This window comes from Somniosus microcephalus, chromosome 7 (assembly GCF_052327205.1).
Source record: "Somniosus microcephalus isolate GS21.2 chromosome 7, FLI_Smic_1.0, whole genome shotgun sequence".
NCBI lineage: Eukaryota > Metazoa > Chordata > Chondrichthyes > Squaliformes > Somniosidae > Somniosus > Somniosus microcephalus.
In genome coordinates, this window is record NC_140993.1 from 235,161,087 (window position 1) to 235,177,002 (window position 15,916).

Consider the following 15,916-nt stretch of genomic DNA (forward strand, 5'->3'; position numbering starts at 1 on the left):
TGGTATTTAAATTCCACACAAGTCTCTTCTCGCTCTTATTATCTCTTCCCAACCTGGCCTATATCTGTCTCTTCCCTTCTCCCTCATGTACGCAAGATGAACTGCCCATAATTTTCTGATTTATCCCTTTCTCCTTTCTTGAGCAAAGGTATAACATTTGCCACCCTCCTTTGGTACAGTTCCCATTTGCAAAGGTCTTTGAGACAATATATATCAGACTCAGTGCTAAAATTTTGAGTATTTTATGGAACAATTTTTCTCACTGAAATAGATTCACAGCAATTTTCCTAAGTGGACCTTGCCACTTTGATCCAGAATCTGCATTTTATTGAAAATCTACCTTTTTCAGAGTTGTGTGACCCAAGGATTTATTGGATTAGCTCTAATCTGTAGTATAAAACAACTCGCTTTGGATTGGTAGAATATTAAGTACAGACTTCTAAAGCTAAAGCAAACAAAATATTTATTTACAATTTAATGGAACCAGGAAAAAAAATCAGTTAATGCATTCAATTAAAATATTAAACTCAAATATAATGACCAAAGTTTCTAATAATCCTCTTGGAAAACAATACAATATTTGGTTTGGCAAATCCTTCCTATCTTCAAGCTTTCATTCCCCTTTTAACCCTGATGTCGGACTAATTGAATTATGATATATATATATAATGGCTGGGAATTTCCTCGGGAATGCTCCCGCTCCACCACCATAACTTTGTGCAGCGGAAGTGCAGCGGAAATCCCGTTTACACATTAGGAGTTGCTTCGCGGATTGAGCTCAGAATGAACTGCTGAACTGAAAACCCTTGCAGTTTAAGCTGCTAACGCACCAGAGCCATCTGTGCTCAGGAATCTCCAACATTCCTTTTCCTGGTAAGAGCAAATAAAGACTCACTAGTATTAAGGTTCTTTTTAGATGTTTTTGGATAGGCTCCCAGGCAAACAGACCAAACTTAATAACATAGCAATTAAAAATACAAACAACTAACTATAACATTCAATTTAACACAGTATTCTAGAGAAACTAAAGCCCCGGTTTTAACCTGGAGCAGGCTCAGGGCGGGCAAGGTGCAGGAATGGGTGGGTTTTGGCGTCATGTGGCAGGACACCGATGGCGCCACTGGGGCACGGCTTTCACATTTTAATTAATTAATTAGGCCCTCATCTACCTGTGGCTGGTGGCCTCCATTAAAAGGTGGTTAAAAAGGCATATGGGATACTTGCCTTCATTAGCCGAGGCATAGAATATAAGAGCAGGGAGGTTATGATGGAGCTGTACAAAATGCTAGTTAGGCCACAGCTGGAATACTGTGTGCAGTTCTGGTCGCCACACTATAGGAAGGATGTGATTGCATTGGAGAGGGTGCAGAGGAGATTCACCAGGATGTTACCTGGGCTGGAGCGCTTCATCTATGAAGAGAGACTGGACAGGCTGGGGTTGTTTTTTCTTAGAGCAGAGAAGGCTGAGGGGGGACCTGATTGAGGTGTACAAAATTATGAGGGGCATAGATAGGGTAGATAGAAAGGAACTTTTCCCCTTAGTAGAGGGGTCAATAACCAGGGGGCATAGTTCCAAGGTAAGGGGCAGGAGGTTTAATGGGGATTTGAGGAAAAACTTTTTCACCCAGAGGGTGGTTGGAATCTGGAACTCACTGCCTGAAAGGGTGGTAGAGGCAGGAACCCTCACAACATTCAAGAAGCATTTAGATGAGCACTTGAAATGCCATAGCATACAAGGCTACGGACCAAGTGCTGGAAAATGGGATTAGAATAGACAGGGCTTGATGGCCGGCGCGGACACGATGGGTCAAAGGGCCTCTTTCTGTGCTGTATAACTCTATGGCCTAGAAATTCAGTGGGCTGCACCACCCGTTAGCGCCTTAAGAGGGCGCTAAGTGGGTCGGAAACCACTGGCCACGCCTCCCGCTAAATTCAGCGGGATGCTAATGGTGGCGCTAGCCGTTAGCGCTGCGCCGCTACCGATGACATCATCGGTGTGCGCAGCGTTCCGCTGACGCCCCGGCCGCGATATTAGGAAGCGGCCCCTGATTTACCGCCGGTCGCTATGTGCGACCGGTTCAGGGGGGCCTTCCTGCGGCGGTAAAGGCGCAAATTAAAGGAGAGGTGTGGAGCGGCCATTTCTGTTGCTGGCCGCCTGCCAGCACCTCTCCGCGCTGCCGTCCCCGGCCTCCTGATCCCCCCCCCCCGTGGAGTGCCGGCTGCATTCCAAGAGCCCGGCACTTCTCCTCGGTGCCGGGCTCTTTTGCCGGCACTCGCGATCCTCGGGGGCCCAGCTGGGTCCCAGATCGCGCAGAACAAGGCCCCTCCCCTTTAAGTAGGGGAGGAAGGCCTGCAGTACCGCAGCGCGATGTGCTGCAGCGTGTGGCGCTGCGGCACGTTGCGCTACGACATTCAGTTGCAGCGCCCCAAGAGGGATGCGGGGCGCCTCTAGTAGCGCCGCGCTTCCCTCTGGGGCGCTCCAACTGAATTTCCGGCAGGCGGCCGCGGATGCTTCCGGGGCGCTACTTTTAGTGCCCTGGCGAGGCTGGCGCCCCAAACGGGGCTATAGTAAATTTCTAGGCCCATGACTCGATAAATTCCTGCAGTTCAAATGGTGGTGGCGGGAAAGCTGCAGGAATGTAGTGGCTTCCACCCGGCCGCCATTTTAACTACCCCACAACCACATCATTCCCACCAGGTGGGTTGGGTTCAAATCGGGGCTTAAGATATATTTTAGCTTCACACCATTTTCCATTAACAAGTTACCAGGCAACCATAATGGATAAACCTTACCTCATGCAAGGTAGAGGAAGAATTCTCTGTTTATACCTAGGCAGCCAGTAGCAATTCAACACAGTGACCACAATCAGAATTTCATAAGCAAATCCACATATTTACAACATTCACGCAAAAACCCTTCCTGAGAATGGTTCGTCCAGGCTTACCAGTAGAGTTCTATATAAACTTGCCCAAAAATAGTAAAGAATACATTTATTACCTAAACAAAAATATGGTAATGATAAGAAATAGATTATCATATAATAGCTGACAGTTCCCTCATGGCTGGAATTGCCTGATTAGTGCAAGACATTTGTGCATGTGTGCTAATCCCTGGGAAAGCTGTGTCTACAACAGATCCTAGATCTGAGGGCAACATTGTGTTGCCTGCCTCATTACTGATAGTGGAGCTAGTATTATCCGAGTACATGTATAAGAAGCATATATGTCAACTGCAAAAAGGACCGTCCTTGCTTGTCTGTCAGTCATGGCTCAGTGGGTAGCACCCTCGCCTATGAGTCACAAGGTTGTGGGTTCAAGTACCCACTCCAGAGTACTTGAGCACAAAAATCTAGGCTGACACTCCAGTGTACTGCTGAGGGAGTGCTGCACTGCCGGCGAGGCGCTGTCTTTCAGATGAGATGTTAAACCGAGGCCCCTTCTGCTCTCTCAGGTGGGCATAAAAGATTCCATGGCACTATTTCAAAGAAGAGCCGAGGAGTTTTCCCTGGTGTCCGGGCCAATATTTATCCCTCAACCAACATAACAAAAACAGTTTATCTCACCATTATTACATTGCTGTTTGCGGGAGCTTGCTGTGCACAAATTGGCTGCTGCATTTCCTACATTATAACAGTGACTACATTTCAAAAAGTACTTCATTGGCGGTAAAGCACTTTGGGACGTCCGGTGGTCGTGAAAGGCGCTGTATAAATGCAAGTCTTTCTTTAAATATATGTTTCTGTTTGATACAGATACCAGTGTCAGCTACTGACTGTTGTGTCCTCTAAGCTTTAGCTTATCACTGGTTACCTTTATGGAAAATTGTTTCTAGCGCTTATGTTGTGATTGACTGAACCGTATAGGTCCCAGGTTCAATTTCAGGTCTGTGCTGAGTTTGCTGATCTCAGCAAAGCAGATTTAAGGCTGTTATAATTCCCTGACTAGGGAGTGCAAAAATCAGTCACTGTTGCTAGCCTTATTTGCTTTCCAGTGACATTTGCTGGAAAAGGCTGTCTTGGCTGTAATACCCCCATGGATCAAATAATCTGTCATCACTCACAGCCCAGGGTAATCAGTGCTCATGGAAAGGTATGACAGTGCTCTTAGGAGAGGAGGGGAGTAAACTGGGGGAGTGGGGGAGGAAGAAAAAGTGGCTCATAGCATTCTATTTTTATATTGGACCGGATATTCCAATCCCTACGGGTGGGTACGCGCTGTGTACCCACCCGTAGGGACATCGGAAATGCCGGTTTCAGGCATGCACTGCGCATGTGCTAGAAACCAGCATTTCCAATCTGTCAAGAAAGCTCTTGACAGATCCTCTGGCTGCCCTGGAGCAGGGCCTCTGCAGGCAGATAGTTCTGCTTTTTGGAGACCCTCCGCCTGCAGAAAACCCTTACAATTCTTGTGCCTGGGCTTTTACCAGGATAAGAGTTGAAAAAAGTAAAAAAATAATTTAAAAATTTTCACTGATTTATCATTTAAAAAAGGTAAGTTTATTTTTAGCCCCGTAAAAAACTTTAACTATTTTTTTCAAAAATTTAAATTATTGTTTAAAATTGTTACAGTAATTTATTGTCATTTCAAGTCATTTTAAAAATGTGATTTAAAAAATATATTTAAAGTTTTACTATGTTTTTGAGGTGATCTCCATTCATATATTTGACAGGTCTTCCTGTCAAATGTATGAAGGAAGATTCCCTTCTGTGATTGGCTCCCCGTGGCCCACGTGATCCAGAGATGCTGCGAACTACCTGCGTCTCTGGGATATGTGGGCCCTGCGCACTGGCAGTATGGAGAGGCCCAGCATCGGAACTGTGTGCCTCCTGGGAGCCCTCAGGTAAGGGCGCAGATTTTTCCAGATCGCAGTCCTCCACCTGCGGGAGGCCTATGATCGGAATATCTGGGCCATTATATATAGAATTAATTATTGGAATTTGAATATGCTTTTGCATCACCACTTGATATGTGAGTAGAGCTTTTGTCTTACATACCTTCTTTGGCGAACCAGTGAATTTATTTGGGGCTGACGGATTGTTGTTGCTTTTCACATCTTTGACAGGTTCCTGTTCCAGAGCATTGAGTTCAGATTCCTCCAGTCTGACCAAGAAGGCGTCTGATTGAGCTTCTGCTGGTTTAGCTTCTCTTCTCAGTTGCTCATTTTCATTTAACAGTTCCTGCTTTTCTCTTTTCATAGCAGCTAGCTCCTTCACCACTGACTCCAGTTTCTGCCGCATCTGTCGGACCTCCTCGCGGGCCTTGTTTCTCTCTGCCCTCACTTTGCTCCATTTCTCTCGCCAGTTGGCCGTGCAGTCGGACCACCAGCGCATGGTCTTTTCCATCTGAGCAGCTCTGGCCCGAACCTCTTCCAACTCCCGATGATACAGTCCTTCGATGCTGTCCCAGTCATTGCAAACACCCACGTGCTTGGTCAGTTGCTGTGGTAAGGGGGATGGAGATGGGACCTGGAACCGGTGACCTGATGAATCGGTGCTCAGCATCTTCTCGGTCTGGTTGCTTTGCCCAAACTGACCATACAGTTGCCTTGCTGGAGACTGTTCAACTTTTGGGGTCTGTGCCCCTTCTCCTCGTTTGGCAATGGGGTTTGAGCTCATTATCTCTTTCTCAAAAAACATCTTCTCTCAACTCCTTCTCCACTTACTAAAGCTTTCCATCTCCAATTTCCTACAAAATTAAATAAAGGAGTAAGTGTACAAATTATTCTATAAAACTTTAAACAGTAAGGCAAAATAAATAGCCTCTAAATTCATTTTCAATGAAACCTTTAAAATGCTATGCTTTTTGTGATATTTTGAACACACACTGTATAGCAGATTTCAATCACATCTGGTCAAGTAGTAAATCTCAGCACTACTGTCTGATCGTCCCCTCAGTCCCCTCCCCCAGCACCAAATAAATTTCATGCACAGTGTCATTGTATTTTCTGAATGAGCTCTTTCATACTGTTACTTCTGCTGCAAAACTTGAAACAGCAAATGCAAAAGGAATTTAAAAGCAATGGTTGTGATTTTCAAAATTGTTGCCAGACACTAACATCTTTTGGAGAGAAAGGGGAGCCTTTCTAAATTCCAGGCAATTACAAGAATTCTAGACCCATCTTTTGTTTATTTACTTGGCCCATTACCACCTGCCTTTTGCTTGCATCATCATCCCTTTCATCATTTAATCATTCCTGCTTTCCACCCTATATCAGACCTTCCCTTTTGCTCTTTCCTTCCCTCCCGCCTTTCCTTGCCTCTGTATTCATTTAAAACCTGTTAGGTCTCTTAACTTTTGCCAGTTCTGATGAAGGGTTGTCAGCCTGAAACATTAACTCTGTTTCTCTCTCCACAGATGCTGCCTGACCTGCTGAGCATTTCCAGCATTTTCTTTTTTATTATACAAGGCTCTGGAGTTGAACTGCAGCTTAAACTAAAGCATTACAGGAAACTCTCTGGTATCCGGCACCGACGGGACCGGCGTGTTGCCGGTTGATTAAAAATTCCGGATGACGGCGAGGGTTATCTACCGAGGCTATTTTTAACAAACAGTCAGACTCCTGTTATTGAGGTGTTCGGACTTCTGACAGTGGCAAGAAGCCGAGTAGTGGCAGTTTGGAGAACTACCCACACTGACTAACTCGGCCACTGCGGGAGACTCGGACTCAGACTCGGCAACATTTCCGGTTATTGAGGTTTTTTCGGAGTATGAATTTTGCCGGTTAATAGAGAATTCCCGATATTTAGGTGCCGTTTAAACGAGAGTTTCCTTTTATCTTCCAATAGTTTGTAATCCTATTAAATAATTATTTTTCATCCTACTTGTGCTTTACAACAGAATAGAGATGGAACATTACGTTGGAGGGCAAGAGGTGGGATTTGAGGTTCAAAAGAGCAATAGACTGCAATGGGGGGAGTGGAAAATATCTGGGAGGACAGAGGAAGGGGGAGGTGTAGCAGAGGGAGTGACATGAGAGGGGAAAGGGAGAGAGGAAGGGGTTAAGAGAGTGGAAAGGGTAGGAGTTGCCAGGGGGTAGGGGGCAGGGGGTGCAGCTGGAAAATACTTGAAGGACAACCAGAAACCTGGAGCAGCAGCAGTATATAAAACTTGCTGGTGCTTAAAGGGGCTACAGCAGCACTGAAGGAAGCAGGAAACTTTGGCAATAAGAAAGGTAGCCAGGTGAAAGATGTGAGCCAGACCATGATGTTCTCCTAATGGAGATACTGAACGGGAGGGACAGAGTGTTTGGGGTTGGGAACCTACCAAAGATGTGGTATGCACTCTGTGGCAAGAGGTGGCTATGGTTGCCACCTCCTTGAGCTCCAGAATTTCTTTGCAGTGCAGGGTTTATTTCTAGAGGGATAGAATTGAAAAATAGAGAAGTTATGCTAAACTTGTATCGAACCTTGGTTAGACCACACTTGGAGCACTGCGTACAATTCTGGTCGCCATGTTATAAAAGGGATATAGAGGCACTGGAGAGGGTGCAGAGAAGAATTACAAGGATGATACCAGAAATGCAAGGGTATACCTATCAGGAAAGGAGGAACAGGCTGGGTCTCTTTTCTCTTGAAAAGAGAAGGCTGAGGGGTGACCTAATAGAGGTCTTTAAAATTATGAAAGGTTTTGATAGCGTAGATACAGAGAGAGTGTTTCCACTTGTGGGGAAGAGCATAACCAGAGGCCATCAATATAAGATGGTCATCAAGAAATCAAATAGGGAATTCAGAAGGAACTTCTTTACCCATAGGGTGGTGAGAATGTGGAACTCGCTACCACAGGGAGTGGTTGAAGCAAATAGTATAGATGCATTTAAGGGGAGGCTAGATAAGCATATGAGGGAGAAGAGAACAGAGGGTTATGCTGATACAGTTAGATGAGGAAAGACAAGAGGAGGCTCGAGTGGAGCATAAATGCTGGCATGGACTGGTTGGGCCGAATGGCCTGTTTCTGTGCCATATATTCTATGTAATCCTATGAAGAAGTTTACCAAGCTCATCAGAGCAGCCAAGGTAAACTCTAGGACCATTCTTGCTGTTTCTTTACATATGTGCCACTCCTTCATTCATTAACCTTGTGGTGTCAGAGGTGTAAGTGGGACCTGGTAGTAGAGAGCAAAGGCTCTGCAGAAGTCAGCCCATGGCTCCAAAGACTGTTTTCCAGATTGCTGGGGCCCTGCTCTAGAAATGATGCAGGATGAGCATTTCTGGAATGATTGACGTGGTGATTTTTAAGTAGTGGTCACTTTTATAAATGTGTTGGTCTAGTGTTTTCCAGACAGGGTTGCATTCAAGAAGTAAATGGAGGCACTTCATGTAATGGAAGAATGGCCAGGACAGACAGATAAGGATTTAGGTCTCACTGTCATGAATGTCTCAATTGCAGCACTCTTGCTGCCGTGGCTGTTGGTTTCTGCAGCTCCCTCTTCCTGTGGGTGATCTTCAACCTCCATGATGTGTCATCATCTGTCTCGCCTTCCTCCTCCAGCACGTCCACCTCCATGCCTTTTTGGATTGCAAAGTTGTGTAGACACAACAGGACACTACAATACTTGACAGCATCCTAGGAGCATACAGAAGTGTCCCCCAGACCTAACCAGGGATCAGAATCTTCCTTCCCCTCTCTGACCCCGAACGATCAGTCCTCAGCAAAGGTCTGAGCTTCATCCCCTTACGCCCCCACCTCAATGAATTTCGAGCTCGGCATGACGCTGAGCTCTTTTTCCATCGCCTTCGTCTCCATGCCCACTTCTCTGGCCAGGAGTCTTCCCCCCGCACAGCTGACCCTTTCCCCTGCTTTCAGAATTCTCGTTCTACCTGGGACCCTCCCTCTGGCCTCTTAACCTCTCTAAATCTTTTTATTGCAAACTGCCGGCATGACATCAGCCGTCTCAATTTCTCTGCTCCCCTCACTCACTCCAACCTACCTCCCTCTGAACTAGCAGCACTCCATTCACTCAGATCCAACCCCAACATTGTCATTAAACCTGCTGACAAGGGTGGTGCTGTTGTTGTTTGGCGAACCGACCTCTACCTAGTGGAAGCTGAACGCCAACTCTCCGACACCTCCTCCTACCTCCACCTGGACCATGACCCCACTACCGAACATCAAACTACCGTTTCCAAGACTGTCACTGACCTCATCTCCTCTGGAGATCTTCCCTCCATGGCCGCCAACCTCATAGACCCCCAACCCCGCACAGCCCGCTTCTACCTCCTTCCCAAGATCCACAAACAGGACTACCCTGGTAGACCCATCGGGCTGGATTTTCCTAAGCCCCTGGAGTCGGGTTGGAGGCATGCGGGCGATAAAAATCGGAGATCCGGGGGTCCCGACCCCATCCCGCCTCCAACCCGCCTCCATGTCAATTTCATAGGAGTCGGGTTGCCGACAAGTGCTGGAACCCGACTCCCAGAGGCGGGAAGGGATTAAAGGCAATTAAACTGCCAGTTAACAGGTAGTTTTTTGCCTATTCGCGATTTTTATTGCTGGTTTGTGGGCTTCCCGACAGCTCCAAACCACGAAAAGTTTGAGAGGTGGGACGTGGGTCTGAGGTCTTGAAGGGGTCGAGATGCCCAGTGTTCAGGTGAGTGAGGGGTGCAGGAGTGCAAAGGTAAGTATTTTGCAAGTGTTTAAAGTATTTAAATAAGTTTAACTTACTTTTACTTACCTTTACAGGAGTCCTGCATTCCGGTGTCGGGAGTCGGCTGCAAGAACCACAGAAGCTCCGATTTTTAAAAAAAAAATCAGCTTCTTGGTTTCTGCAGCAAAATGATTTTAAAGTTATCCTGAGAAAGGACTGAGGCTGAATTAGCAGTTTTTCAGTGCTTGACAGCTTCAAACAGCTGTTAAACACTGATATTTCATCTGCCAAAAGCTTTTGACAGATGAAATGTCAATCTCTGACGTCACCTGTTGCCGGGTGGCCCTTAATTGGCCTGCTGAGCCCACAGGGCGGGCTCAACAAGGTCAATCAGAGGAAAATCCAGTGGGTTGGCCACATCTCCATGGAGGCGGGACAACAAGCCCAAATGTGGGTTTCCCACCTCCAACCCGCCCCCGTAGCAAAATCCAGCCCATCGTTTCAGCCTGCTCTTGCCCCATGGAACTTATCTCTTCCTATCTTGACTCTATTCTTTCTCCCCTTGTCCAGTCTCTTCCCACCTACATCCGCGACTCTTCCGATGCCCTCCGCCACTTTAACAGTTTCCAGTCCCCAACCGTCTCCTTTTCACTATGGACATCCAATCCCTCTACACCTCCATCCCCCACCAGAGGACGCTCCACTTCTTCCTTGAAAAGAGGCCCAATCAGTCCCCTCCGCCTGGCTGAACTTGTTCTCACATTAAACAACTTCTCCTTTGACTCCACTCACTTCCTCCAAAATTAAAAGGTGTTGCTATGGAAATCAGCATGGGTCCTAGCTATGCCTGCCTTTTCATGGGCTATGTGGAACATTCTTTGTTCCAGTCCTACTCAGGTCCCCTCCCTCACCTCTTTTTCCGATACATTGATGACTGTATCGGTGCCGTTTCCTGCTCTCGCCCTTAACTAGAAAATTTCATTCACTTTGCTTCCAATTTCCACCCTTCCCTCACCTTCAAATGTCCATCTCCGACTCTTCCCTTCCCTTCCTCGACTTCTCTGTCTTCATCTCTGGGGATAGGTTATTGACAAACATTCACTATAAGCCCACTGACTCCCACAGCTACCTGGACTACACTTCCACCCACCCCGCTTCTGTAAGGACTCTATTCCATTCTCCCAGTTTCTCCGTCTCCACCGCATCTGCTCTGACGATGCCACCTTGCATACCAGTGCTTCCGACATGTCTTCCTTTTTCCTCAACCGAGGATTCCCCTCTACTGTGGTTGACACGGCCCGTGACCATGTCCGTTCTATTTCCCGCACTTCTGCTCTCACCCCTTCCCCCCCCTCCCGGAACCACGATAGGGTTCCGCTTGTCCTCACCTTTCACCCCACCAGCCTCCACATTCAACGGATCATCCTCCGCCATTACTGCCACCTCCAGCGTGATTCTACCACCTCCCCTTTCAGCATTCCGAAGGGACTGCTCCCTCCGCGACACCCTGGTCCACTTCTCTATCACCCCCAACACCCCTTCCCCTTCGCCTGGCACCTTCACGTGCAAGCGCAGGAAATGCAACACATGCCCTTTTACCTCCTCCCTTCGCACTGTCCAGGGCCCCAAACACTCCTTCCAGGTGAAACAGCGATTTACTTGTACTTCTTGCAATTTAGTATACTGTATTCACTGCTCACAATGCGGTCTCCTCTACATTGGGGAGACCAAACGCAGATTGGGTGACCGCTTTGCGGAACACCTCCGTTCCGTCCGTAAGGGTGACCTCGAGCTTCCGGTCACCTGTCACTTTAATTCTCCGCTCCACTCCCACTCTGACCTCTCCATCCTTGGCCTCTTACACTGTTCCAATGAAGCTCAACGTAAGCTCGAGGAACAGCACCTCTTCTTTCGATTAGGCACTTAACAGTCTTCTGGACTCAACATCGAGTTCAACAATTTCAGACCATAGCCTCTGCCCCTATCTTTTTTTTCATTTTTTTTTCTCCTCTCTCATGGCAGCTGTCAATCATTCTGCCATTTACACTTCATCTAGAGTCATCTTTTGTTTCTTAACTTGTCCCATTATCATCTCCTTTTGCCTTGCACCATCATCCCTTTTGTCTCTTAATCTCTCCTGCCTTCCATCCTATCACAGACCTTCCCTTTTGTTCTTTTCTCCCCTCCCCCCTCTCCCTGCCCCTACACTTGCTTAAAAACCTGTTCCATCTCCAACTTTTTCCAGTTCTGACGAAGGGTCATCGACCTGAAACGTTAACTCTGTTTCTCTCTCTACAGATGCTGCCTGACCTGCTGAGTATTTCCAGCATTTTCTGTTTTTATTTCAGATTTCCAGCATCTGCAGTATTTTGCTTTTGTATCAGAATCTTCCTTTTTGCTTTCCTATTACTTATTTGTTCTTGTATGACAGTTGTATCTCTGCTCAGCTGCACTGGTGGTCCTGCGCAGTGCCATGAGAGGAAAAGGGTATCACTTGGCCCCAAGAAGCCTTCCTGCCATTTGTGCTTCATTCTAAAACATTGCTTGAATGCTCGACTTCTGGAGTATAAATGCACCATAACAGCTGATTTTATGCTCGGAAGGCATGAAGGAATTGATGCCGAGAATCACAGATTAGTTGCACATTGATGGAGTGAAAACCCTTTCTGTTACTGAAATTATGAGGTTTGTCATGTGAGGCACATAAAGACATATGAATGCAGTCTTATTCATGATCCTGTTTAGTGGCCTCTGACCAATATCAAACATGATGGGTTGAGCAGGGAACTAAAACTCCCTGCTGTTCTTCAAAAGGTGACATGGGAATCCTGAAAAGTACCAGTTCTACCAATCTCCCGACAGTACACCCCCCCCCCCCCCCGGGAAACAGCATAAATAGCTGTAAATGGCCATGTATGTTGTTTTCCTCTGGGTTCTAGCAGAACTACAGCAGAAGACTAATAGAATCCTCACAGAATTTCAGAGCTGGGATCTTTAACACCCACCTGAAACACCAGAAAAGTCAGATGAGGCCTCAGTTTACTGTCTCATCCGAATAATAGCACCTCTGACAATGCAGCACTCCCTCAGTACTGCACTGCAGTGTCAGGCTAGATTGTGTGATCAAGTCCTGCAATGTGGCTTGAAACCACAACCTTCTGACACAGGAAGTACTACCAACTGAGCCAAGATAACACAGTGTACTCTGCTCATAGATCTAAAGGGTGATTCCACTATCTAGCACTCCCAGGAGGGACTGGCACTTTACAGGGATCAAGGGCATATAGTCCATGGTTTTTGCCGATTAATTTATCGAGCAGAAAATCATAGGCGGCTCACCCAATTTTTCCCATGGTGCTCTCCCTGCAATGCTCCCCACTGGGAAAGCTAGATTGCAGAATCATATCATTAATGTTCACTTTCGTATCACTATTACACATTGCATAGAATCTACAGCACAGTAATACGCCATTAGGCCCAACTGGTCCATATGGTGTTTACATTCCACACGAGCCTCCTCCTACTCTAATTACCTCTTCCCACCCTACCCCCTCTATTCCTGTCTCCCTCATATAGCCATCAAACCTCCCCTTAAATATGTCAATGCTATCGGCTTCAACCATTCCACGTGGCAGTGAGTTCCACTTTCTCACCACTTTCTGTGCAAAGAAATTCCTCCTAAATGTTCGTGACTATGTCCCCTTGTTCTCGACTCACCCACAACTGAAAACAGTTTCTCCACTTCCACCCTATCAAACCCCTTCATAATTTTAATGAGCTGTATCAGGTCTCCTCATAGTCTTCTCTTTTCCAAAGAAAAGTGTCCCAACCTGGTCAATCTTTCCTGATAGTTACACCCTCTCAATTCTGATAACATCCTTCTAAACCTTTTCTGCATTTTCTTCAGTACTTCAATATCCATTACTCAGTACTCCAAGTGTGGTCTAACCAAGGTTCTATATAAATTTAACATTACTTCCTTTATGTCCACGTATACCACATCCCCACTGCATTGCCCTTGTCTACTCTTTCTGTTATTTCTTCAAAGAATTACTTATCTCTATCTATACAGATTGGAACTATTGGAACAGTGTACTCTAAAAGAAAAACTGCACACAATAAACAATTAGATTAATGTATTAAATAGGATTTACGGGCATGTCAACTCGATTATGGCACCATAGGTGCAGTACACGGCAAATTCCTGATCTGCATTTGGCCAAGATAATTGTGTATTGCTTTGAAACTAAAGACTATGAAAAGATAGAATGGTTATAATGACATAATTTGCTCAATCCCAATTTTTGTAGGATTTCCTTTTCCTCTTGTATAATTGATCATTTAGCCACAGTCCTTGGCAGTTCTAGGATTTTACACAAAACCCTATTCAAGGCTCTCGATAGGTTTCAGCACAAGATATAACCAAAGGCTAACATACTCTTGAAGTTGTCAAGCACCCTGACAACTGCCCTGCCCCGAAAATATTGCTATGCAGATGCGATTATGGTGGATGTTCCACGCCTATTGCTTCTGATCAGACTGGCGATGGCCACAGTCATTTCTCCAAGTTGGTAACCTCACTTAATCGGGAGGTCAGTGAATCCTTCTCCCTCTTTCCCTAACTACCCTTTTCATTTAAATTTCTCTTTACTTCTGAAAGAGGAGTTTCCTGTATTTGTAGAGGCCTGCTAGCGTGATGCTAAAGACAGAACAAAAGATGATTGTATATTCAGAGTCATGCTCATTTCTCTTATCTGGAAGGAGGAGAGCATGCCAGGGGATCTCAGAGATGCCGTAATTGTGACCATCTTCAAGAAAGGTGACAAGTCCGATTGCGGTAATTACAGAGGATTTTCCCTGCTGTCTGCCACAGGGAAAGTCGTCGCAAGAATCCTCCTCAATCGCCTTCTCCCAGTGGCCGAAGAGCTCCTCCCAGAGTCGCAATGCGGATTCCGCCCACTAAGGGGCACAATGGACATGATCTTCACCGCACGTCAATTACAAGAGAAATGCAGGGAACAGCACCAACTGCTATACATGGCCTTCTTTGATCTCACAAAGGCCTTCGACACAGTCAACCATGAGGGATTATGGAGTGTCCTCCTCAAATTCGGCTACCCTCAAAAGTTGTCACCATCCTCCGCCTGCTTCACGACAACATGCAAGCCGTGATCCTGACCAATGGTTCCACCACAGACCCAATTCACGTACGAACCGGGGTCAAGCAAGGCTGTGTCATCACACCAATACTCTTCTCGATCTTCCTTGCTGCAATGCTCCATCTCACCCTCAGTAAGCTCCCCGCTGGAGTGGAGCTAACTTACAGAACAAACGGGAAACTGTTCAACCTCCATCACCACCAGTTCAGATCCAAGGTCATCCATTCCTCTGTCGTCGAATTACAGTATGCAGACGACGCTTGCGTCTGTGCTCACTCGGAGGTCAAACTCCAAACCATCGTCGACACCTTCACCGAAGCGTACGAGAGCATGGACCTTACACTAATCATCCGTAAGACAAAGGTCCTCTACCAACCTGCCCCTGCCACACAGTACTGCCCCCCGATTATCAAAATCCACAACAAGGCCTTGGACAACGTGGACCACTTTCCATACCTCGGGAGCCTACTGTCAACAAGGGCAGACGTCGACGACGAAGTCCAACACCGCCTTCAGTATGCCAGTGCAGCCTTCGGTCGCTTGAGGAAGAGAGTGTTTGAAGACCAGGACCTCAAACCCGGCACTAAGCTCATGATCTACAGAGCAGCAGTAATACCCGCCCTGCTGTATGTCTCAGAGACATGGACCATGTACAGCAGGCACCTCAAAGCACTGGAGAGGTACCACCATCGCTGCCTCCGCAAGATCCTGCAAATCCATTGGCAAGATAGGCGCACTAACGTCAGTGTTCTTGCTCAGGCCAACATCCCCAGCATTGAAGCTTTGACCACGCTCAATCAGCTCCGATGGACGGGTCACGTTGTCTGCATGCCCGATACGAGACTCCCAACACAAGCGCTCTACTCGGAGCTCCAGCACGGCAAGAGAGCCTCAGGTGGGCAGAGGAAACGCTTCAAGGACACCCTCAAAGCCTCCTTGAAAAAGTGTAACATCCCCACCGACACCTGGGAATCCCTGGCCCAAGACTGCACAAAGTGGAGGAGAAGCATCCGGGAAGGCGCTGAACACCTCGAGTCTCTTCGCCGGGAGCAAGCGGAAGCCAAGCACAGGCAGCGCAAGGAGCGCACATCAACCCAAGCACCCCACCCACCCGCCCCTTCAACCACCGTCTGCCCCACCTGTGACAGAGACTGTAGGTCCCGCATTGAACTCA

The 15,916-nt window shown here is 46.9% G+C and overlaps 1 protein-coding gene across 1 annotated transcript in view; it reads right to left on the bottom strand.

Moving 5' to 3' along the window:
- The window catches only part of LOC147115148 (coiled-coil domain-containing protein 102A-like), an 830,702-nt gene that overhangs the window by 711,970 nt on the left and 102,816 nt on the right, over positions 1–15,916 (bottom strand). Inside the window, exon 2 of the mRNA XM_085993441.1 lies at positions 4,995–5,685. Within this exon, the coding sequence (XP_085849567.1) occupies positions 4,995–5,636 (642 nt within the window). The 5' untranslated portion in view covers positions 5,637–5,685. The remainder of the gene's footprint in view (positions 1–4,994; positions 5,686–15,916) is intronic.